The sequence below is a fragment of the Somniosus microcephalus genome, chromosome 1, assembly GCF_052327205.1.
Source record: "Somniosus microcephalus isolate GS21.2 chromosome 1, FLI_Smic_1.0, whole genome shotgun sequence".
Lineage (NCBI taxonomy): Eukaryota > Metazoa > Chordata > Chondrichthyes > Squaliformes > Somniosidae > Somniosus > Somniosus microcephalus.
Genome location: NC_140987.1, coordinates 441,091,703 through 441,116,580, shown reverse-complemented (window position 1 = coordinate 441,116,580; position 24,878 = coordinate 441,091,703). Strand labels below are relative to the sequence as shown.

The following is a 24,878-nucleotide window of genomic DNA, read 5'->3' as shown; positions in this document are numbered from 1 at the left end:
AATATTTCCATTCATCACTGCCTGTGACTGAGATCGGTTTCAGTGTCATTTCCCTTCCCCCAGACCTCATTGTATTGTGTACTGGAATGTGCTGTATTGTATACTGGAATGTGCTGTGTGTAGGGCTCCGCCCATACCTGGCCCCGTTTGTAAGCTAGCTTCAGTCTAGCCACAGTCTCCAGAAGGACGACATCTCTCTCGCTTACGTGTTTCGTTCTAAGTTAATAAAAGCCTTGTTTTGTTCTGCTACCTTCGAGTCTCGGAATTATTGAGGCACATCACCCATGTCTCGGCCATACGTACCTGGTGAGGAACCCGACGTACAGGTCGCATCTACCTCAGAAACAATAGCATTGGAAGCTGATGAATCAACTGACGACAGGGTGCTAGAATTGCCTCCACACCAAGAGCGAGACACTCGGGAAAGGCGTTATCCAGAAAGAATCAGGAAGACTCCCCAGAGACTGAATATATGAATGGACTATTTTCATATAACATTGTATATTAAAAATGTTAATTGTTAAATGAGTATTATGGTACTGTTAATCTAAAAGGGGAGGAATTGTAATGTATGTAATGTATATATACCTTAAGGGAGAGAACTACTTTTTACAGCTCCTGTATACTGTAGTACTGGCAGTGACCACACCTGTATATAAACCCTGAGTAGTGATCTGTACAATTAGTTCTAGAGTAACCCTCATTCAGTAAACACCTGTTGGTCGTTCCCTGCAGTCTGTTGTCTGATTATTGAAGGACACAACATTAAGATACATGGATATAACAGAGAAAAAGCGGGGAATTATAGACCGGTAAGCCTGACATCGGTAGTGGGGAAAATGCTAGAGTCTATTATAAAAGATGTAATAGCAGAGCACTTGGAAAGCAGTGACAGGATCGGACAAAGTCAACATGGATTTACAAAAGGTAAATCATGCTTGACTAATCTACTGGAATTTTTTGAGGATGTAACTGGTAAAATAGATAAGGGAGAACCAGTGGATGTGGTGTATTTGGACTTTCAGAAGGCTTTCGATAAGGTCCCACATAAGAGATTAGCGTGCAAAATTAAGGCACATGGGATTGGGGGCAAGGTATTGACTTGGATAGAGAACTGGTTGGCGGACAGAAAGCAAAGAGTTGGAATAAACGGGTCGTTTTCCGAGTGGCAGGCAGTGACTAGTGGGGTACCGCAAGGATCGGTCCTAGGATCCCAGCGGTTCACAATATATATTAATGATCTGGACGAGGGAATTGGATGTAATATCTCCAAATTTGCAGATGACACAAAGCTGGGTGGGAGGGTAAGCTGTGAGGGGGATGTCGTGAAACTGCAGGATGATTTGGACAGGTTGGGTGATTGGGCAGAAACATGGCAAATGCACTATAATGTGGATAAATGTGAGGTTATCCACTTTGGTGGCAAAAACAGGAAGGCAGATTATTATTTGAATGGCAATAGATTGGGAGAAGGGGAAGTGCAAAGAGACCTGGGTGTTCTTGTGCACCAGTCGCTGAAGGTAAGCATGCAGGTGCAGCAGGTGGTTAAGAAGGCAAATGGTATGTTGGCCTTCGTAGCAAGAGGGTTCGAGTACAGGAACAAGGATGTCTTGCTACAGTTGTACAGGGCCTTGGTGAGACCGCACCTTGAGTATTGTGTGCAGTTTTGATCGCCTCACCTGAGGAAGGACGTTCTTGCCATGGAAGGAGTGCAGCGAAGATTCACCAGGCTGATACCTGGGATGGCAGGAATGACGTATGAGGAGAGATTGTGTCGATTGGGCTTATACTCACTGGAGTTTAGAAGATTGAGAGGGGATCTCATCGAAACCTATAAAATTCTGTCAGGCCTGGACAGACTAGATGCAGGAAGGATGTTTCTGATGGCCGGGGAGTCCAGAACCAGGGGTCATAGTCTAAGGATAAGGGGTAAGCCATTTAGGACTGAAATGAGGAGGAATTTCTTCACCCAGAGAGTGGTGAATCTGTGGAATTCTCTGCCACAGAGGGCGGTGGAGGCCAGTTCATTAAATATATTCAGGAAAGAGTTGGATATATTTCTTAAGGCTAAAGGGATCAAGGGATATGGGGAGAAGGCAGGGACCGGGTACTGAATTTGGATGATCAGCCATGATCTCATTGAATGGCGGAGCAGGCTCGAGGGGCCGAATGGCCTACTCCTGCTCCTATCTTCTGTGTTTCTATATTCGTTCACGGGATGTGGGCGTCACGGGCAAGACCAGCATTTATCACCCATCCCCTAATTACCCTCAGGACGGTGGTGTTGAGCCACATTCTTGAACTACTGCAGTCCGTGTGGTGTGTTGTAGCGGTTTGGTACAACTGAGTGACTTGCTAGGCCATTTCAGAGCACTGTTTAAGAGTCAACCACATTGCTGTGGGTCTGGAGTCACACATAGGCCAGACCAGGTAAGGACGGCAGATTTCCTTCCCTAAAGGAAATTAGTGAACCAGATGGGTTTGTACGAGAATCCAATACTTTCATAGTTACCATTACTGATAATAGCTTTTTTTTAATTCCAGATTTATTTGATTAACTAAAATTAAATTCCCTAGCTGCCATAGTGGGATTTAAACTCACATCTCCAGATCAATTGTCCAGCTCTCTGGATCATTAGTCTAGTAACATAATCACTGTGCTACCATACCCTTTCAATCAATTTATCTATTGAATTGTGTTACAGTTGTGTAAAACACAGTAAGTCAGCAATTATCTCCTTAATATTAGAAAGCAGAGGACAAGAACAGGGCTGCTGAGCCATCAAGCTCACACGTTCCACAATATCGTTTACCCTATCATAGATTCCATATCATCCAGTTGATCTCTGGAGGGAAAGCTCTGCATAGATACTCCCTGACCGCTAAAAGTTTAGATCGTCAAACCAGGAACAAATTCCGCAATATTCACCTATCCTCACATCAGCCTGACTAACTACCCACTGCAAAAAAAAATCCCCTTTCCTCTGGTTCTGATGAAACGTCACCGACCTGGATAACTAACCCTGTTCCTCTCTCCACAGATGCTGCCTGACCTGCTGACTGTTTCCTGCTTTTTCTGCTTTTATTCCCCCACCCCCTTGTTCAGCAGTACAGGATGCTTAATGTTCTGTGGAGTATTTGATTATCTCGATACACTTGTACCTTCAACCCTGTTCATAGCCAGACATTTATTCACCTCTTTATTGAGCAGTTAACTCACATAGTACCTATTGACATGAATCAGTCATTCATGAAAGAAAGACTTATGAAATAATACTGAGCGGCCTGCGGGTGGCGCTGTCCAGGGAGAGTATAAATACTCGGGGACGGGCCCAGCTTGCGCAGGACATTCTTAACAGGAACTAGTGAAGGACACAACTAGACCTCCATGTTGTAAAACAGTTGATTAAAGTTTTGTTTCACGCTTAGACCAAGTGCCGAGTAGTTTTCTTACGTCCCCTATTACTTTTGGGAATAGGGTACGGAAAGCAGAGCTTTGAGTGATTGTGGTAAATTACCTGTGGTCCAGGAATAGAAACTTCCACTCTAAACTATGCCTTGATGTAAATTCTTCACACGGTTCTTCAACGTTGCACAGTTCCTGCATTAAAAACAATCTATCATCAGAAGTGACCGCTGTCAAACTTCAAGGAACGTTGTGATTGTTAATGTTTCTGCTGTGCAAACTACAAATAGCCTTCAGTAAATATTTTGTTGTGGCAAAGGTATGCAAACCTTTTACTATCAAGATATTTAAACAGTTTCAAAGACACAGACTATGGAAACAATAGCGGGAAAGAAAACAAACGTGTGAGAATCATATATTCGCTTTTAGTTACTGTTGGTGATGTTAGCAGATGAAAGGTTACTGTGGCCCAGCCTGCTAACTTATAAGAGATGTTAACCCAGGCATTGATTTTAAATGAGAGGATGTCACCCACCGCCAAACAACCTGCCAGGTCCACCTCCTACATCTCTGATGGAAAGTACACCTATTACAAAGTATTACAAAGTATTTACAGCAAAGAAACAGGCCATTCACCCCAACAGGTCCATGCTGGTGTTTTATGCTCCACACGAGCCTCCTCCTACCCTTCTTCATCTCACCCCATTAACATATCCTTCTATTCCTTTCTCTCTCATGTGTTTATCTAGCTTCCCCTTCAATGCATCTATGCTGTTCGCCTCAACCACTCCCTGTGGTAACGTGTTCCCCATTCTCGCCACTTTCTGGGGAAAGAAGTTTCTCCTGAATTTCCTATTGGATTTAATAGTGACTATCTTCTATTTATGGCCCCTAGTCCTGGTCTTACCCGCAAGTGGAAACATCTTCTCTACGTCTACCCTATCAAACCACTCCATAACCTTAAAGCCCTCTTTCACCCCTCAGTCAGTAAGCACAGGGGAGATGGGTGAGCAGTGCTTGGTGTGAGTTAGGACACAGCCGGCAGAGCTTTGGGTAAGCTGAAGCTTATGGAGGGTAGAACTAGGGAGGCCGGCCAGGAGTGCATTGGAATAGTCAAGTCTAGAGGCGACAAAGGCATGGATGAGGGTTTCGTCAGCAGATAAGTTGTGGCAAGGGCGGAGACGGGCGATATTACAAAGGTGGAAATGGGTGGTCTTAGTGATAGAACAGATATGAGGTAGGAAGCTCAATTCCTGATCAAATATGACACCCAAGGTTGCGAACAGACTTGGTCAGCATTAGACAGTTGCCAGAAAGAGAGAGAGAGATCAAATCAATGGAAAGGGAACGGAGTTTTGTGCTGTGAACTGAAGACAATGGCTTCGGTCTTTCCGATATTTAATTGGAGGATATTTCTACTCATCCAGTGCTGGATGAACGGTGCGGCTAGCTGTCATCATGCTGAATGGTCACCGTGGTTTGAGACAGGGTCGGTGCTAGGGCAGCCTGGTGAGTGGAAGTCCCAACCCGCCACACTTCTGAAAGCACAGCGGCCCGACAGTAATTCTGAGGCTCCAGTGTCAATGCTTCTCTGCTTGGCTTAAATAAGGGACTGATTCACTGAAATATGGATTCGGAAAGGCGCCAGAGAAAAGCAACCAATTCAGATTATTCCTTCAAATATAAAATAATAAATACATGAAATAAATAATATATAAATGTAATAAATAATACATTTAATAAAGATAAAAATATATGTACAAATAAATAAATAGATCGGGAGAGTCTGTTTCCACTGGCAGGTGGGTTGGTAACCAAAGGAGACAGATTTAAAATAATTGGCAAAATAGCTGAGGGGAGGGAGATGAGGAGAATTTCTTTACGCAGCGAGTTGTTATGATCTGGAATGCACTGCTTGAAAGGGTGGAGGAAGCAGATTCAATAGTAACGTTCAAAAGAGAATTGGATCTCTACTTAAAAAGGAATAATTTGCAGGGCTATGGGGAAAGAGTGGGGCTAATTGGAGAGCTCGTTCAGAGAGCCGGCACAGGTAAGATGGGAGGAATGTCCTCCTTCGGTGCTATTTAATTCTATGAACTATGAAGTGTAAACGTGTTGAAAAGTACACTATCTTTAATGTAACAAATCTAAATTCTACATGGCCTTTCAGAGAGCTGGCATAGGCACGATGGGCCAAATGGCATCCTTCTGTGCTACATGATACTATGGTTTTAGCCACCATCTTGATCTCTGACCCAGCTGAATATTTCATATCATGGAATGGTACAGCACAGTAAGGAGGCCATTCAGCCCATCGTGCCTGTGCCGGCTCTTTGGTAGAGCTATCCAATTAATCCCACCCCCCTGCCCTTTCCCCATAGCCCTGTAATATTTTTCTCTTCAAGTATTTATCCAATTCCCATTTGAAAGTTACTATTGAATCTGCCTCCACCGGCCTTTCAAGCATTCCAGATCACAACAACTCGCTGTGTAAAAAAATGTTTCCTCATGTCGCCTCTGGTTCTTTTGCCAATCACCTTAAATCTGTGTCCTCTGGTCGTCGACCCTTCCGCCACTGGAAACAGTTTTTCCTTATTTACTCCATCAAAAACCTTCTTGATTTTGAACACCTCTATCAAATTTATGTGTAAAAGTACTTTGGTAGGAAAAATAGAAAAGCAGAGTATTTTTTAAATGGAGAGAGATTGGGAAATGTTGGTGTTCAGAGGGACCTGGGTGTCCTTGTACACAAATCACTGAAAGTTAACATGCAGGTACAGCAAGCAATTAGGAAAGCAAATGGTATGTTGGCCTTTATTACAAAGTAATTTGAGTATAAGAGTAAAGAAGATTTACTACAATTATATAGAGCCTTGGTGAGACCACACCTGGAGTATTGTGTACAGTTTTGATCTCCTTACCAAAGGAAGGATATACTTGCCATAGAGGGAGTGTAACAAAGGTTCACCAGACTGGTTCCTGGGATGGGGGAATTGTCCTATGAGGAGAGATTGAGTAGACTCGGCCTATATTCTCTAGAGTTTAGAAGAATGAGGGGTGATCTCATTGAAACATACAAAATTCTTACAGGGCTTGACAGGGTAGATGCAGGAAGGATGTTTCCCCTGGCTGGGGAGTCTAGAACCAGGGGTCTCAGTCTCAGAATAAGGGGTCGGCCATTTAGGACTGAGATGAGGAGAAATTTCTTCACTCAGAGGGTGGTAAATCTTTGGAATTCTCCACCCCAGGGGGCTGTAGAGGCTCAGTCGTTGAGTATATTCAAGACAGAGAGCGATAGATTTTTGGATACTCAGGGAAACAAGGGATATGGGGATAGTGCGGGAAAGTGGAGATGAGGTAGAAGATCAGCCATGATCTTATTGAATGGCGGAGCAGGCTCGAGGGGCCAAATGGCCTACTCCTGCCCCTATTTCTTATGTTCGTATAACATCAAAAACATATTGGCCCAGAAATTCGTGTCGGGGGCTTCCCGCGGGTGCAAGCCCCCGACCTACACTTACCTAGCGTGCCGGCAATTGAGGCCTGGCCCTGCGTGGATTTCCTGTCAGTGGCCCGGTTCAGCTCCCGGCGCGCTGTGCTTGCATGACCCAGCGGCGTACTTAGTGCGATGCGTCGGCTGGGATCACGTGAGCACTGGGCAACCAATCGGAGGATGCAAAAGTTCATTCATGAGTTTGACAGTGAACTGTCAAACTCATGAAAACTCCGGGCGCCCAAAGCAGTACTTAAACTTGAAATAAAATTTTAAAAAACATCACACTATTTAAATGAACTATAAATAACTTTAAATAACTGTTCTAAACAATAACTTAAATTTTTGAAAAAAATAATTTTATAAAAAATCGGGGCTAAAAATACACTTACCTTACTGTAAAGTCTTTAAAAATAATAAACCTGTGGAAAAAAAATTCTAATTTTAATTAATAGACCACTTACCTTTTAAAATTAAGTCCTTACGTCTGCTTTTTTAAAGTGTAAAAAGTGGAGGCCTTCACGCACGGGCAAACCTGGAAAAAAAAAGGAAGTTCAACGCGCACGCGCAGACTCCTGCGCGCACGCGTTCGACCTCTGAACCCCTTGGTTCAGAGGATCGGAAATGCCGGTTTCCCGCGCATGCGTAGTGCATGCAAGATTCCGGCACTTCCATCGGGTCCACACATGAGTACTCCGTCCGTACTCACGCATTGGGACCCGAATTTCTGGGCCATTAAAATGAAAGAGTGCACACTAACACCATTAAACTTACCCATAATATCAATTGCATAGGATTACATAGGATATACAGCATAGAACCAGTCCATGCCGGAGTTTATGCTCCACTCGAGCCTCCTCCTGTCTTTCCTCATCTAAATCTATCAGCATAACCCTCTATTCCCTTCTCCCTCATATGCTTGTCCAGCCTCCCCTTAAATGCATCGATACTATTCGCTTCAACCACTCCCTGTGGTAGCGAGTTCCACATTCTCACCATGCTTTGAGTAAAGACGTTTCCTCTGAATTCCCTATTGGATTTCTTGGTGACTATCTTATATTGATGGCCTCTAGTTATGCTCTTCCCCACAAGTGGAAACACTCTCTGTATCCACTCTATCAAAACCTTTCAGAATTTTAAAGACCTCTATTAGGTCACCCCTCAGCTTTCTTTTTTCAAGAGAAAAGAGACCCAGCCTGTTCATCCTTTCCTGATATGTATACCCTCACATTTCTGGTATCACCCTTGTAAATCGTCTCTACACCCTCTTCAGTGCCTCTGTATCCTTTTTATAATATGGCGACCAGAACTGTACGCAGTACTCTAAGGCCTAGATTTTCAGTATAGACAGTTTTGGGGCGCTAACCTTAGCGCCCGCCCCAAAGTAGCGCCCCGTTGCCGGAAATTCAGTGGCTTCGCCCTAAGAGGTTGGTGGAGCGCTAAAAGAGGCGTTCCACTACTATCTTTAGGCGCTAAGCCGGCGGTGCAGAGCGCTGCGCACGGCAGACACTCTGGTGCCAGTGAGCTCTTAAAGGGGAAGGGTGCATGTGTTTATTTGCAAAGGCAGAGTCTGGGGGGGGGGGGGAAACGGAGGAGGAGGAGGAGGAGGAGGAGGAGGAGGAGGAACCATTCACAACACACTGGTTCCTTCCATTATAGTGCAGGAGGAGGGCCCTTTAATTTGCGCTCCCCAGGGTGTGTTGCGTTCCATTTTACAAACGCACTGGACGCCAGCCGCACAATCGGGCGGTCCAACTGAAGTTTGGATTCGGGGCGGCCAAAGGGCGTTGCACGAGGATGTGACGTCATTTTCTGCGCGCGCATCCGGGCGGCCGCTAAACTTTGCGCCGGCGCTAACGGGCAACTTAATTTGGGGCGGGGCGCAAACTGCGCTGCGCCCAGGCGCTACACGCATAGCGCCCGAAAATCACTTCTCTTAAGGCGCTAACTGCTGGCGCAAGCAACTGAAAATCTAGGCCATAGTGTGGTCTAACCAAGGTTTGATACAAGTTTAGCATAACTTCCCTTCTTTTCAATTCTATCCCTCTGGTAATAAACCCTAGAGCCTGGTTTGCTTTTTTTATGGCCTTGCTAACCTGTTGCGCAACTTTTAGTGATTTGTGTATTTGTACTCCGAGATCCCTTTGTTCCTCTATCCCATCTAGACTCGTACCCTCCAAGTGATAAGTGACCTCCCTATTCTTCCTACCACAATGTAATACCTCACATTTATCTGTGTTGAACTTCATTTGCCAATTATTTGCCCATTCTGCAAGTTTATTAATGTCCTCCTGTAATTTGTTGCGGTCCTCCTCAGTGTTGACTATCCCCCCCAATTTGGTGTCATCCGCAAATTTAGAAATTGTGTTTTTGATTCCAAAGTCTAAATCGTTAATGTAAATTGTGAACAGCAGTGGTCCCAGCACTGATCCTTGTGGAACACCACTACCCACCTTCTGCCACTGTGAATAGCTACCCTTTACTCCCACTCTCTGCTTTCTGTCTTGAAGCCAGCCAGCAATCCATTCTGCTACTTGTCCCCTGACTCCGCATTCTCTAACCTTGTTCATTAGTCTATTATGGGGTACCTTCTCGAAGGCCTTTTGAAAATCTAGATAAATTACATCATCTGCATTACCATTGTCTACTCTATCTGTTACCTCTTCAATAAGGTTGGTCAAGCAAGATCTTCCATTTTGAAATCCAAGCTGACTATTCATTATTATACTTTTTGTTTCTAGATGTTCTTCTACTCTCTCCTTTAGTAGGGATTCTATTATTCTTCCTACTACTGATATTAAGCTGACTGGTCTATAATCCGCAAGATCCTGCAAATCCATTGGCAGGATAGACACACCAACATCAGTGTTCTCGCGCAGGCCAACATCCCCAGCATCGAAGCTTTGACCACGCTCGATCAGCTCCAATGGACGGGTCACATTGTCCGCATGCCCAATACGAGACTCCCAAAACAAGCGCTCTACTCAGAGCTCCGACACGGCAAGAGGTGGGCAGAGGAAACGCTTCAAGGACACCCTCAAAGCCTCCTTGAAAAAGTGTAACATCCCCACTGACACCTGGGAATCCCTGGCCCAAGACTGCACAAAGTGGAGGAGAAGCATCCGGGAAGGCGCTGAACACTTCGAGTCTCTTCTCCAGGAGCAAGTGGAAGCCAAGTGCAAGCAGTGAAAGGAGCGCACGTCAACCCAAGCACCCCACCCACCCGCCCCTTCAACCACCGTCTGCTCCATCTGTGACAGAGACTGTAGGTCCCGCATTGGACTCATCAGTCACCTGAGAACTCATTTTTAATGTGGAAGCAAGTCATCCTCGGTTCCGAGGGACTGCCTAAGAAGAAGAAAAGATAATTCCTGGACATGTTCTATCCCCTTCTTATATATAGATATTATGTTAGCTGTCCGCCAGTCCTCTGGTACTACACCTTTTTCTAATGAATTATTAAATATGTGTAGTAATGCCTCTGCTATCTCTTCCCTAGATTCTTTTAAAATGCGTCGATGCAATCCATCCGGACCAGGTGTTTTATCCTGAGTTTGATTAGTTTATTTAATATATCCCCTTTTTTTATTTTAAATGCACTTATCTCATTACTCATCTCATCATCCAAAGTCATGTCCATCTCTTCTATCTCCCTGGTAAATACCGAAGCGAAATAATGATTTAATATTTCTGCCATCTCCCTATCGTTACCTGTGGCGTTGTCCTGTCTGTCCCTTAATGGCCCTATTCCCATCCCAACCTTTCTTTTTTTATTGATGTGCCTGTAAAATATTTTACTATTGTTTAGTAAGTAGGGGTTGGAGTATAAGAGTAAGGAAGTCTTGCTACAATTGTACAGGGCCTTGGTGAGACCACACCTGGAGTACTGTGCACAGTTTTGGTCTCCTTATCTAAGGAAGGATATACTTGCCTTGGAGGCAGTGCAACGAAGGTTCACTAGATTGATTCCTGGGATGAGAGGGCTGTCCTATGATGAGAGATTGTGTAGAATGGGCCGATACTCTCTGGAGTTTAGAAGAATGAGAGGTGAACTCATTGAAACATACAAGATTCTGAGGGGGATTGACAGGGTAGATGCTGAGAGGTTGTTTCCCCTGGCTGGAGAGTCTAGAACTAGGGGGCAGAGTCTCAGGATAAGGGGTAGACCAGTTAGGACTGAGATGAAGAGGAATTTTCTTAACTCAGATGGTTGTGAATCTTTGGAATTCTCTTCCCCATAGGGCTGTGAATGCTGAGTCTTTGAGTATATTCAAGGCTGAGATCGATAGATTTTTGGAGTCATGGGGAATCAAGGGATATGGAGATCGGGCGGGAAAGTGGAGTTGAGGTCGATGATCAGCCATGATCTTATTGACTGGCGGAGCAGGCTCGAGGGGCTGTATGGCCTATTCCTGCTCCTATTTCTTATGTTCTTATGTAAATACCAGCTAGAAGTTCAGCCTCCCCTTCCGCACAGACCTGCCTCACTTGGCCTGGACTTGATCTCAGCTTCAGTTGGAGTTTCACCTGAGCCTCGGGTGCCGGGGAAATGTCTGCTCTTGTGGAGAAATGTGTGCATGAGAGACGGAGATGCATCATGGGAGTTGCCGGCTATGGGACCACAGTACCCAGAGTGCCCGACAACAATGCGTGTCACCAGGCAAAAAACTGACAACTAACCAGTGATGAGGCACAAAAATAAGATAAGTGAAGTATTTTTTCAGCGTTTTACATAGTTTAAGCCAATAAGTATAAATTTCTGAACTTAAAGGTTTAGGATGAGCTTTTTTTGTGTCGCTGAGATAGAAGATGGGGGGCGGTGGGGGGGGGAATTGATGTTTACATCAAGGGCAGAAGACAAAATCTACGAGGTGTTTCGATGCTGAGCTGATTTCGATCCAAAACTCGGCTGCCCATGTCCTAATTCGCACCAAGTCCCGTTCGCCCATCACCCCTGTGCTCGTTGACCTACATTGGCTGCTGGATAAGCAGCGCCTCAATTTCAAAATTCTCATCCTTGTTTTCAAATCCCTCCATGGCCTCACCCCCTCCCTATCTCTGTAATCTCCTCCAGCCCCACAAGCCCCCCGAGATATCTGCACTCCTCTAATTCTGCCCTCTTGAGCATCCCTGATTATAATCGCTCAAACTTTGGTGGTCGCGCCTTCAGCTGCCTGGGCCCTAAGCTCTGGAATTCCCTGCCTAAACCTTTCCACCTCGCTACTTCTCTTGGGGAGAAAGCAGGGACAGGGTACTGAATTTGGATGATCAGCCATGATCTCATTAAATGGCGGAGCAGGCTCGAGGGGCCGAATGGCCTACTCCTGCTCCTGTCATCTATGTTTCTATGTTTCCTCCTTTAAGACGCTCCTTAAAACCTACCTCCTTGACCAAGCTTTTGGTCACCTGCCCTAATTTATCCTTATGTGGATCGGTGTCAAATTTTTAGTCTTAAAATACTCCTGTGCAGCGGCTTGGGACGTGTTACTATGTTAAAGGCGCTATATAAATACAAGATGTTGTTTTTGTTGTTGAGCGTGGTCACTGCAGGTGCAGTCAGCACTGCCGAGACCAAAAGCCAGTGACCAGCTGTACAGGGTCTGGCGATAAGACGTGGGGAGAGACTTCCCTGGTACAGCACAATGCCAGCGAGAGCTTCTACAAATCTGCTGTGGGACGTAAGCGACAGAGAAACAAAACTCTTTAGATCTCAGTCTTGTAAATAACTAAGTCCTGGACTTATCATAACCAACACCACGGGAGATATTGCAGTATCAATAAGAAAACAATGCCTCCAGGGAAAAAAAAACATTTCACAATAGAAAAGGCATCACATTGGGATGCTCATGGATATTATAAAATTAAGTTAGCCAGCCTTGGTGTCAGAAGCAACATGGCACTTTAATTAAAGTGACAGTAACGCAAAAGGGCTGCATTTAGAAATCAGCAGGTTCCTTCTTTTATTTGGTGTAAAATCTGGAAATTTGAAGACTTTAAAGCAATGCGTTCATTGTACTTACTTTTAAAAACTGTGGGATGACCAGGCGCACAGTAGCCACAAGGCAGATTTGTTCTCTTGCTTCAGATCTAAATGACCTTGAAATGGTTGATTCAAAGCCATTACAAGAAGACATAGGCACTGGAATGACAATAATGCTTTTTCAGAGCATGCATGGCTGTTTCGCTTCAACTACTACACACACAGTAAGAATGTGATTGTGAAGCAATGTGCAACGACTATAAAAGCCGAATTATAAAAACTGGATACACCCTTCTAATAAAGTGTCTTATAAAATGCAGGTGGCGGTAAGAGCTTTATTTCAATATTTTAAGGTTTCAGTAAAGGACCCACAAGTTAAACCGTTTTAGATCTCTTGTTGATCTTGAAACAATTAACCAGAGCAGGAGATGTAAAACATTGTACTTTAAACTCACCAAGATTGTGAAATCTGAAGCTTCCTACAAATTTCACATATTCATAGATAGGGGGTTCTTTTGGATCTAACGATCCTCTTGACAAATGACAACAGAACTCGATGTGATTTTGATCTAGAAAAAGGAAAGAAAGCTGCTATTATTATTGAATAATTAGTCTGAGACATATTTACAAATAAAAGAGTGAATCTGCCCCATCTTATTTTCAATCGCTTTAAAAAAAAAAAAAAAAAAAAAATCTTATCACAACGAACAATGTCATTCTAACTTTGACACAAACATTGAATGTTTTCCTATAAATATATTCAGAATATTGTTGACATTTTACTCTCAGATATAATCCTCCGGTCTAACAAACAACATTGCATCTTTCATTCACAGGTGCTAATAAGGGTTCTTTCTTACTGCACCGTGGCCTGTGCTACACGGTCTTTCCACTGAATTTTTCATTTAAAGGAAAGTAAATCCATGTTTTAGTACTGGCAAAGTTCTGTGGGAATTAAGTCTAAATCGGCGGGGTGGAAATTTTCTTTGCCTTCTCTTCCCGAGATGTCCTGAGGGAAAAAGAGTTTGGGTAGACCCAACGGGTTCGGTTTTCATTGGCATTGATGGGCGGTAACGGCCTCAAAATGGGGCCGGTAGCCTTACCGCCCCCACTACGCCTGTTTGGCGCCTCGCGGCTCACCTGCCAAATTTAAATGGGGCCGGAGCCTCAAACTGGCGGGTGCCTCTTCGCCGCCAGAATGGGAGGCTGAGCAGCATGGAGGATTAACCCAAAAGTCAAAATCTTCACCAACCTGTTCTTAGGAGACACACCAACCCAACAACACAAAGCTGTCAATAATAACAACAGGAAATGCTGGAAATACTCAGCAGGCCAGGCAGCATCCATGGAGAGAGAAACAGAGTTAACGTTTCAGGTCTGGGACCCTTCATCAGAACTGGAAAAAGCTGGAGATTTAACAGATATTAAGCAGGTGCAGAGACGGGGGGGGTGGGGGGGTTAGAAGGGGAAGAAGGAATTGAAAGAACATACTGTGAAAATGTTGCAAATGGGAATGGCAAAATCATACTGCATGAAAAATGGGGGCAGGGATTATTATCTGAAATTGTTGAACTCGATGTTGAGTCCGGAAGGCTGCAAAGTGCCCAATCGAAAGATGAGGTGTTGTTCCTCGAGCTTACGTTGAGCTTCATTGGAACAATGTAATAGGCCGAGGACAGAGAGATCAGAGTGGGAGTGGAGCGGAGAATTAAAGTGACAGGCGACCGGAAGCTCAGGGTCACCCTTACGGACTGAACGGAGGTGTTCCGCAAAGCGGTCGCCCAATCTGCGTTTGGTCTCCCCAATGTAGAGGAGACCGCATCGTGAGCAGTGAATACAGTATATTAAATTGCAAGAAGTACAAGTAAATCGCTGTTTCACCTGGAAGGGGTGTTTGGGGCCCTGGACAGTGGGAAGGGAGTAGGTAAAAGGGCATGTGTTGCATCTCCTGCGCTTGCACGGGAAGGTGCCAGGTGAAGGAGAAGGGCTGTTGGGGGTGATTGAGGAGTGGACCAGGGTGTCGTGGAGGGAGCGGTCCCTTCGGAATTGGGCCTTTTTTTTACCCTGGGTGTTTTTTTTCCTGCTTTTTTTTTGTCTCCTACAGGAGTTTGCATGTTTTTTTTTGGAGGTTGGGGGGTGCGGCGGTCGAAAGTGTTTAATCACGATGCTCCAGGAATCATGAGTGTGCGGGAGGCTTGGTGGACCAGCTGGTCTTTACCCGCCCGTCATTTTTTGCATGTTCCTATGTAAAACAATGATCTGGTGAGACTAGGCAGTGGGCATTCGACGCAGAACACAACAACCGGTCTGGAGTAAGGGGGAATTTGATTGTTAGGCTGCAGCCAGTTTATATTGGCATGCATCTAATTACATTCAAATTGGCACTGTGAGGAGACTTTCAAACGAGGAATTGGAGCAGGCAGATTTTGAGATGAATCGAACAGCCATTGTAAAAAATGATTATTTTATGGGTTTGTGAAGTAAGATGAAATTAAAAATGTTTTCAGTCATTGCAATTTCTTACAAGTGCTCAGACTAGTTTTCTTCAGAAGATGACGTCACAGGTCACAGGTAGCTAAAAGCACTGTTATTGCTTTAACCGTCTCGTGCAGTCAAAACAGGCTTTCTGAATAGTGCGCTGACCAAAATGTATTAATTGTGGAATTGCGCAAATAATCCTTTCGTTTCTTAGGGGGAAAAATTCAGTTGATTTGCGCCTCCCGTTAGCGCCTTAAGAGGGCGCTAGTGGGACACAAAGCAACTAGCGCCCGGGCGCGGCGATGTTTGCACCGCTCACGAAATTAACTAGACATTTTGCGGCGGCGCTAAACTCTACCGCCACTATCTCCTGCGCCGGCAGATCATGACGTCAGTTGAGTGTGTAGCGCCCCGGACCGGATATTGAGTGGCGCCCCCTGCCGCTAGTAACGACAGGTTGAGGGGAGTGTTTTGCAGTCGGGAAGGGACTGGGGGAGCGCTATTTAAAGGTGACCGCTTCCTGACTTTTTTTTGTTGGTGACATTTTTGCACCAAGCATTCTGAGAGAGAGAGAGAGAGAGAGAGAGAGAGAGAGAGAGAGACTTCTGGAGAGATGCAACGCGGTGTGAAGGAGTTTTGGGTACTGAGCAGCACTTTGCAGGCTCATTTTGATTTGCCCTTGTATCGATGTAGAAGAGACTGTGGGGGCTGCACTCTGAGCTCTTTCCCTGGGCCTCTCCATTGTTCTTTCCAGCAGATTTGATGTACAGGCCTCTCCAGGCCGAGATTCAAGGCTGCAATGAGCAGGATGTGGATGGAGAGCAAGATCAACCCTCCCCTTTAGGAACTGGCCGGCGCCAGTGTGTCTGTGTTCCATTGCTGACTGACATCACATGAGCTTCGCCAGCGCTCTGAGGTAGCGCCTCGCTCCTCGACCCTTGCGCCTTAAGACAGTTGTGAAGTGCCTGATTTAGCGCTCCAATCACCTCCAGGGGCGATAAAAGCCAAGTTTGTAGTCGGAGGCGATAATTAGCACCAGGCGCTAATCTTTGCGCCCGGCCGATAATTGCGCCCCAAATGGGGCGATACTGAATTTCTCCCCCTTAGTCTCCAGCATCAGGACCTCGGGGAAGTTAGAAGCAATCAACCCATCCCTCAATCATTATTAACAGTTGTCCAGCCTCGTCATGCCTTTTGAGACATTTGCCACTATAAATGTAACTGACTGATCAACAGTAAGCCATCGGTCAATCCTGTGTTCAGCTCACTGCTTTACTGACATTATCATTAACACGGAGAGAACACGTTAACATTCTGAGTTCTACCTCAGCAGTGTAATTGGGACGATTTTTTTAAGCATCACTGATCTCTACAGCAAGCCATGCATCAATTCCTGTGACAGCAACTTGCTTTCTTACTTATAGAAAGAATCGCTGGGACATAACGGCAGTCCGAACATTACATGTGTCACCCATGTGTGCTGTCTGCATGGAAACCTGGGGTTAAGTTTCACTGCACACTGTGCACAGGCAGATTAAAATTATAGGTTTGATCTTCCCCACGAGAACTACTTTACCTCCAGCACAATTTCTGTCTGCATCTTGGCCTCAAACGTGCACACAAAGAATTTGTAAAAGAAAGACTTGCTTTCACCTTTCACGAACTCAGGATGTCCCAAAGCGCTTAAATACTTTCTGAAGTGTAGTCACTGTTGTAATGTGGGAAATACTGCAGCCAATTTGTGCACAGCAAGCTCCCACAAACAGCAATGTGCTAATGGCCTGATGATCTGTTTTAGTGACGTTGGTTGAGGGATAAATATTGACCAGGACACCGGGGATAACTCCCCTGCTGTTCTTCGAAATAATGGCCATGGGATCTTTTACGTGCACCTGAGAGAGCAGACGGGGCCTCGGTTTAACGTCGATCCGAAAAGCAGCACCTCTGACAATGCGTCCTGTTTAGATTTTGTACTCAAGTCTCATGGAGTAGGACTTGAACCCACGACCTTCTGACTCGGAAGATGAGTAGTGTTACTGCCGAGCCATGGCTGACACCTAGCAGCAAGGTAGGAATCATTCCCCCTCCCTCACTGACTGTGGCTAGGAGCTCACTGAGCCCACATATGCTTGCTGAAATCAGAGTTCATTGAGACTTTGTACACGTCACCATGCAATTATTCTCCAGGGAGGTAAATCAGGAACAAAAATAGATACAAATGTGACCAACAAACAAATCTCTGAGCTGGAAAAGAAAAAAAAGGTGGAGGGGGAAGTGGTAAGACTTCCCTTGTCCTGCACCGGGGTGAATTGGATTGCTAGGATACAGCGAATAGTGGAAAATCGTAAGAAACAGTGCAATTTTCCATCCATTCCTTTTAATTAATCAACCGATCGGCACTCCCTGATCGTTCTCCATTCCTTCTGCTCAGGTGATCAGACATAGGACCAGAAAAGCCAATCCCTTTACTTTTTCTTAAAAGCAAGCTTTCATTGGGAAATAAATAAATTTTAAGCACGGTATCTTTCAATGGAATGCCCTCTCCTATACCTAATAAGGAACTGGATATATCCTTGAAAAGGAAAAGATTGCAGTGCTTTGGGAGCAGAGCGGGGGAGTGTGACTAATTGGAGAGCTCTTTCACAGAGCCGTCACTGGTGTGATGGGCCGAATGGCCTCCTTCCGTACTGTACGATTCTATGATACCTAAAGGCAATGACGCAATCTGCTGGTTTTGCAACTCCTGTTTCTTCCTAAAACTTTGTTGTGGTTTTACATTATTTATTGACTCATTTTTGAGCCTTTGCTTTTTTGCACTCTTTGTTTTCGTTTGCAGCTGAAACATTGGTCACAGATTCCTCAGTCTTTTGTTTTACCCCCTGTCTGAAACTCCCAAAGGTTAAATGTGTGAAAATAGGCCACCAAGAAGTATGAATCGCCCATCGAAGCACCACCAGATTCTCACAAAACAACGCGCAGCACAAACCATCTTAAACGTTAGCGGCAGTGCTTGCTAATTCAGGCCCTGTGGGGAAAAAAAACAATTTTAAAAACATTGATGCAAATAGAAATTAGTCACAACTCTGCTTTGGGGGCGGTGAGTATGACTGTAACCCAATGAATTGCATGTAGGAAATTGTATGTTTGTAGATTTTGCTCTCAAGTCTCTGGGAATGGGGCTTGAACCCTCAACCTTCTGACTCAGAGGTCAGAGTGCCGCCCACTGAGTCAAGGCTGGGACCTGTAGCCTGCGTATGCACCACAGTCCAGCCAACTGGGGTCCGACACAAGCTGTGCCATTGCTCAGACTACCAGGCTATCTCGCCGACTTCCACTGATTACTGCTTCAGCTGACAACGTTCACACATCACCACTAAACCTGCATTAATTGTCGTCTTACCGTTGGAACATAGTCAGAACTGAAACGTGTAATCTTGGCCCCAGTGAAAACACCAAACTTACACAACAAAATCAGGGCACTCTTACTCATGCCGATTTACTGGAAAAGCTCGCAAGAGGTTCTAACACGTCAGCCGTGACCCAGTAGTAGCACTCTTTCTCACCTCTGAGTCAGGAAGGTCGTGGGTTCAAGACCTACTTCAGTGACTTGACCACAAAACCTAGGCTGACACCCCCAGTGCAGTACTGAGGGAGTGCTGCACTGTCGGAGGTGCTGTCTTTCAGATGAGACATTAAACTGAGGCCCGTCTTCCTTCTCAGGAGGATGTAAAAGAGCCCACGGCACTATTTCGAAGAAGAGAAGGGGAGTTATCCCCGGTGTCCTGGCCAATATTTATCCCTCAACCAACATCACTAAAAAACAGATTATCTGGCCATTATCACATTGTTGTTTGTGGGAGCTTGCTGTGCGCAAATTGGCTGCTGCGTTTCACAACAGTGACTACACTTCAAAAGAAAAGTACTTAATTGGCTGTAAAGCACTTTGAGACATCCTGAGGTCACGAAAGGCACTATATAAATGCAAGTATTTCTTTCTTTCAACTATCTCACACTCTCTATAGTCCTTGTCCTCTAGTTTAATCTAGTCCCGTCAGCCTTGGGCCCTTCCATGACTAAAGCGATAGGCCTCTTCATAGTTACTATCCCTGACTGAGGAAATGCATGACACTGTCAGCTCTTCTTCCCCTGCGAGAGGGATCACTTTTACTGTCCTTCAGTGTTGCTTCTAGTCATATGTCTCAGAACCTCTAAATCCCCCCTACTGAGGGCTATTTGAGTTTGAATTTAAAGCAGGGATCCAAACTCTGGCACTCTTATAAGCTATCCAACACTCTATTACCAAACTTGCTGGGCTGCCTCCTTCTCTTTCAGCCCTGAGAAACATTTTTACAACACTCAAAACAACAGACTAGGACTGGGATGATATCTTAAATCCACCTTCTGATGTGTTCAATGAAATTTGCGTTTAGTATTAGCAGTGTGACACTTGTTTTTATCGTGAATCAAATGGAAATAGGATACATACTCTTCAAGTAATCGCGTGCAACTTGGCCTGTCATTAGCATCTGGTTGGAGAGCAGCTTGTACACTTCCGCATGTTCCCGCTCTGGGAGGAATTTCAATATATTTTGGTCCACTAGATCTGACTGGTACAAAAAAAAGATGTTAACTTTTTAATGAAAGTTGTTCTCTCTTTTTCTTGTCTACATAACTGTTCACTTCCCTGTCCTTGGCTGGGGGGGGGGGGGGGTGGAAATCACAGCATTTTCCCCATGCAATCTGATACCAGGGGCTGCTGAATAGTAGCTCCAGCTCTAGAGATGCCAACACCTTGGCTGCCCGTGCTTGCAAACATCGCGCCACCACACCTACGCCGCGAATATGCAGTCTCCAGAGAATACAACCGCTATACCAGCAGAGAGATGCCGATCCAGGATGAATTGAACAGCCTACCACCCAACCCCTTTCAAACCTAGAAGGCCATTTTGGACCGTCGTTGAAGCCCTTCAGCGATCTCCCCTCAGCCTTGATGACCGATGACGAAATGCTTGGAAGAACTGCTACATACGGAATGGATTCCTTATAGAGGACCCCACAGTACAACCTGAAGGATCAAACCATCCTCGCAAACAGTGGACAACTATCAACCGCCTCAGAAACCATCATGGTAGGCGCTGCCACCTTCTCCATAGATGGAAGATTAAAGCATCCCCATCATGTGACTGTGGAGCTCCTAAACAGACCCTGGAGCACATCATCGTGCACTGCCCTCAGAGGAAATTCGCAGGCAGCCTACAAGATATCCACGCTGTTACACCGGAAGCTTTGGCCCGGATATCTGACTTAGATATTGACATTTGATTTGCTTTGCTGCTACCAGAGGAAAGAAGAAGAGCTTTAAAGAATTCCTCCTAATAGCTCTGTTGAAAGCAGATCTAGTCCCATATATACACGGACATGAACCAGAGGTGTTAATTAATTGCCTCGGTGTCACCTATTTTTCTTAAATTGCAAGCAAGAAAATAGACAACAGTAAACATAACTGCATAATCAGATGTGGAATATAGGAACAAAGTAGGCCATTCAGCCCCTCAAGCCCGTTCTGCCATTCAATGAGATCATGGCTGCTTTGTACCTCAACTCCACTTACCCACCTTTGCTCCATATCCCTTGATAACCTCACCTAACAAAAATCTATCAATCTCAGTCTTCAAAGCTCCAATTGTCCTCCGGCATCCACAGCCTTCTGAGGGAGAGAGTTCCAGATTTCTACTGCTCTTTATATGAAAAAATGTTCCTTGATTTCACTCCTAAACAGCCTATCTCTAATTTTAAGATCATGCCCCCTAGTTCTGGATTCCCCCACTGGAGGAAATAGTTTGTCTATATCTACACTTTGAATCCCTTTATCATTTTAAGCATCTCGATTAGATCACCCTTCAATCTTCTAAACTCAAGGCAATAAAAGCCATGCTTACATATCCTGTCCTCATAATTTAACCCTTTAAGTCCTGGCATCATTCTGATGAATCTGTGCCCAGGATCGGAATCCCACGCAGGCCCACAGCTCAACGGCCGGCGCGCAAGGTAAGTGCAGGTCAGGGGCTTGCACCCGCGGGAAGCCCCCGACCCGAATTTCTGGGCCATTATTTTTCCCCTCACCAGATCAGGGATACAGAGGCCAATCGTAGCACCCCTCCCCCACTGCCCTGACAGAGATCAGTTAACTCAGCGTGGACTAGGGAGTGGACATGGGATTTATTCTGGGTTCTACAGCTCAATCCCCCACAGAGTCATGCATCTAACCATGGAACTGCGATTTCATGGCACCGTGGAAAAACCCACCTAAAGTAAAGTTTTAATAATCAAATGCTAATCAATTGCTAAATTGACGCAGTTAATGCTGCAATGATTCATTTCTTTAAAGAGGAGCTGGTTGGGCACGTGGTTAAGAATGGAACTGAAGCTTAGAAGGATTGGACGTAGATGATCAACTCCACCGTGCAACACTGCGCCATATCGGCTCTGAAAAAGGTCAGAGTTGAATAATGGAGATTGTCCTGAACTTTTCACTTGACTACCTGCAGAGATCATAGAGAATTTTCACAGGGATCAGTTAAGTTGGGAAGAGTCCATGACAGTATAATTGGGCAAATCCCTTGACAAGCTACAGGCTGGAAGGGCTGAATTATTTTATTCTGGCTCCATGCTTTCTTATTTTAAACTTGGGTTCTAAGTTGCAAGATAAAGCTGGCCAAATTACATAGAAATTACAGCACAGAAACAGGCCATTCGGCCCAACTGGTCTACGCCGGTGTTTGTGCTCCACACGAGCCTCCTCCCACATTACTTCATCTAACCCTATCGGTATAACCTCCTAGATGCTTCATTTAGCAATCAGAAGTGAACATGAGGAATTTAAATGGTGACTCCCTGGTTTTCACTACTTTTGCAACCAACATTGCTGTGGGTCTGAAGTCACATATAGGCCAGACCGGGTAAGGGCAGCAGATTTCCTTCCCTAAAGGATATTAGTGAAACCAGATGGGTTTTTACGACAATCCAATAGTTTCACGGCCACCATTACTGATACTAGCATTTTATTCCAGATTTATTTAATTGAAGTTAAATGCCCCAGCTTCGGTGGTGGGATTTGAACTCAAGTATCATTAGTGTAGGCCTACTGGATTACTAGTAGAGTAACAGGCGAGACAGAGGGGGGTGTAAAAGAGGAGGGGGTGTTGCAATATTAATCAAGGAGTCAATTACTGCAGTAAGGAGGGATGATATCTTAGCAGGTTCCTCTAATGAGGCCATATGGGTAGAACTTAAAAACAAAAAGGGGGCAATCACTTTGCTGGGAGTGTACTATAGGCCCCCAAACAGGAGATAGAGGAACAGATATGTAGGCAAATCTCAGAGAAGTGTAGAAATAATAGGGTAATAATAGTAGGGGATTTCAACTTCCCCAATATTAACTGGGATAGTCAGAGTGTGAAAGGCTTAGAGGGTGCGGAATTCTTAAAGAAGAGCTTTTTGAGCCAGCATGTAGAAAGTCCTACAAGAGAGGGGGCGGTACTGGACCTAATTCTAGGGAATGTGGCTGGGCAAGTGGTAGAAGTGTCAGTAGGCGAGCATTTTGATGACAGTGATCATAATTCGGAGAGATTTAAGGTAGTCGTGGAAAAGGACAACGGTGGACTGGAAATAAAGGTTCTAAATTGGGGGGAAGACCGATTTTAATATGATAAGGCAGGATCTGACCAAAGTGGACTGGGATCAGCTACTTGTAGGAAAATCCACATCAGAGCAGTGGGAGTCATTCAGAAAGGAAATAGAGAGTGTACAGCGCCAACATGTTCCCGCAAAGGTCAAGGGTGGGACCAACAAGTCCAGGGAACCCTGGATGTCAAGGGATATACAAGAATGGATTAGGAAAAAAAGGGAGGCTTTTGGCAGATACAAAGGACTAAAAACAGTGGAAGCCCTAGAGGAGTATAGAAAGTACAGGGGGGTACTTAATAAAGAAATTAGGAGAGCGAAGAGGGGGCATGAAATAACATTGGCGGGCAAAATAAAGGAAAATCCCAAGGTATTTTATAAGTATATTAAGGGCAAGAGGATAACCAGGGAAAGAGTAGGACCCATTAGGAACTAAAGTGGCAATCTGTATGTAGAGCCAGAAGATGTAGGTGAGGTTTTAAATGAATATTTTGCATCTGTGTTCACTATGGAGAAGGACGATGTAGGCATAGAAATCAGGCAGGAGGATTGTGATATACTTGAACAAATTAGCATTGAGAGGGAGGAGGTACTAGCAGTTTTAGCGGGTTTAAAAGTGGATAAATCCCCAGGCCCAGACGAGATGTATCCCAGGCTGCTGTGTGAGGCAAGGGAGGAGATTGCAGGGACTCTGACACAAATTTTCAGAACCTCTCTGGCCACAGGGGAGGACAGCTAATGTAGTACCATTATTCAAGAAGGTTAGTAGGGATAAACCAGGGAATTACAGGCCAGTGAGCCTAACATCAGTGGTAGGGAAATTATTGGAAAAAATTCTGAGGGACAGAATTAGTCTTCACTTGGAGAGGCAAGGATTAATCAACGATAGTCAGCATAGCTTTGTCAGGGGGAGATCATGTCTAACCAGTTTGATTGAATTTTTCGAGGAGGTGACTAGGTGTGTGGATGAGGGTAGTGCAGTTGATGTAGTCTACATGGACTTCAGTAAGGATTTTGACAAAGTCCTGCATGGGAGACTGGTCAAGAAGGTAAGAGCCCATGGGATCCATGGCAATTTGGCACATTGGATCCAAAATTGGCTTAGTGGCAGGAGGCAGAGGGTGATGGTCGAAGGTTGTTTTTGTGACTGGAAGCCTGTGTCCAGTGGTGTACCGCAGGGATCGGTGCTGGGTTCTTTGCTGTTTGTAGTGTACATTAATGATTTAGATATGAATGTAGGAGGTATGATCAGTAAGTTGGCAGATGACATGAAAATTGTTGGAGTGGTAAATAGCGAGGAGGGAAGCCTCAGTCTACAGGACGATATAAATGGGTTGGTCAGATGGGCAGAACAGTGGCAAATGGATTTTAACCCTGAAAATTTTGAGGTGATGCATTTTGGGAGGACTAACAATGCAAGGGAATACACAATGAATGGTAGGACAGGTAGATAAGGTGGTTAAGAAGGCATATGGGGTACTTGCCTTCATTAGCCAAGGCATAGAATATAAGAGCAGGGCGGTTATGATGGAGCTGTACAAAACGCTCATTAGGCCACAGCTGGAATACTGTGTGCAGTTCTGGTCACCACACTATAGGAAGGATGTGATTGCATTGGAGAGGGTGCAGAGGAGATTCACCAGGATGTTACCTGGGCTGGAGCACTTCAGCTATGAAGAAAGACTGGACAGGCTGGGGTTGTTTTCCTTGGAGCAGAGAAGGCTGAGGGGGGACCTGATTGAGGTGTACAAAATTATGAGGGGCATAGATAGGGTAGATAGAAAGGAACTTTTCCCCTTAGTAGATGGGTCAATAACCAGGGGGCATAGTTTCAAGGT

General features: G+C 45.0%; 1 protein-coding gene and 1 long non-coding RNA gene across 2 annotated transcripts in view; one reads left to right on the top strand and one right to left on the bottom strand.

The window, feature by feature from the left end:
* npas2 (neuronal PAS domain protein 2) overlaps nt 1-24,878 on the bottom strand; it is a 351,575-nt gene that overhangs the window by 65,064 nt on the left and 261,633 nt on the right. Inside the window, exons 6-9 of the mRNA XM_086001688.1 lie at nt 19,844-19,964; nt 13,335-13,448; nt 12,920-13,038; nt 3,519-3,601 (exon numbers count right to left, since the gene is read on the bottom strand). Coding sequence (XP_085857814.1) covers nt 3,519-3,601; nt 12,920-13,038; nt 13,335-13,448; nt 19,844-19,964 — 437 coding nt within the window. The remainder of the gene's footprint in view (nt 1-3,518; nt 3,602-12,919; nt 13,039-13,334; nt 13,449-19,843; nt 19,965-24,878) is intronic.
* LOC147125340 (uncharacterized) overlaps nt 1-24,878 on the top strand; it is an 80,107-nt gene that overhangs the window by 35,913 nt on the left and 19,316 nt on the right. The window lies entirely within an intron of this gene.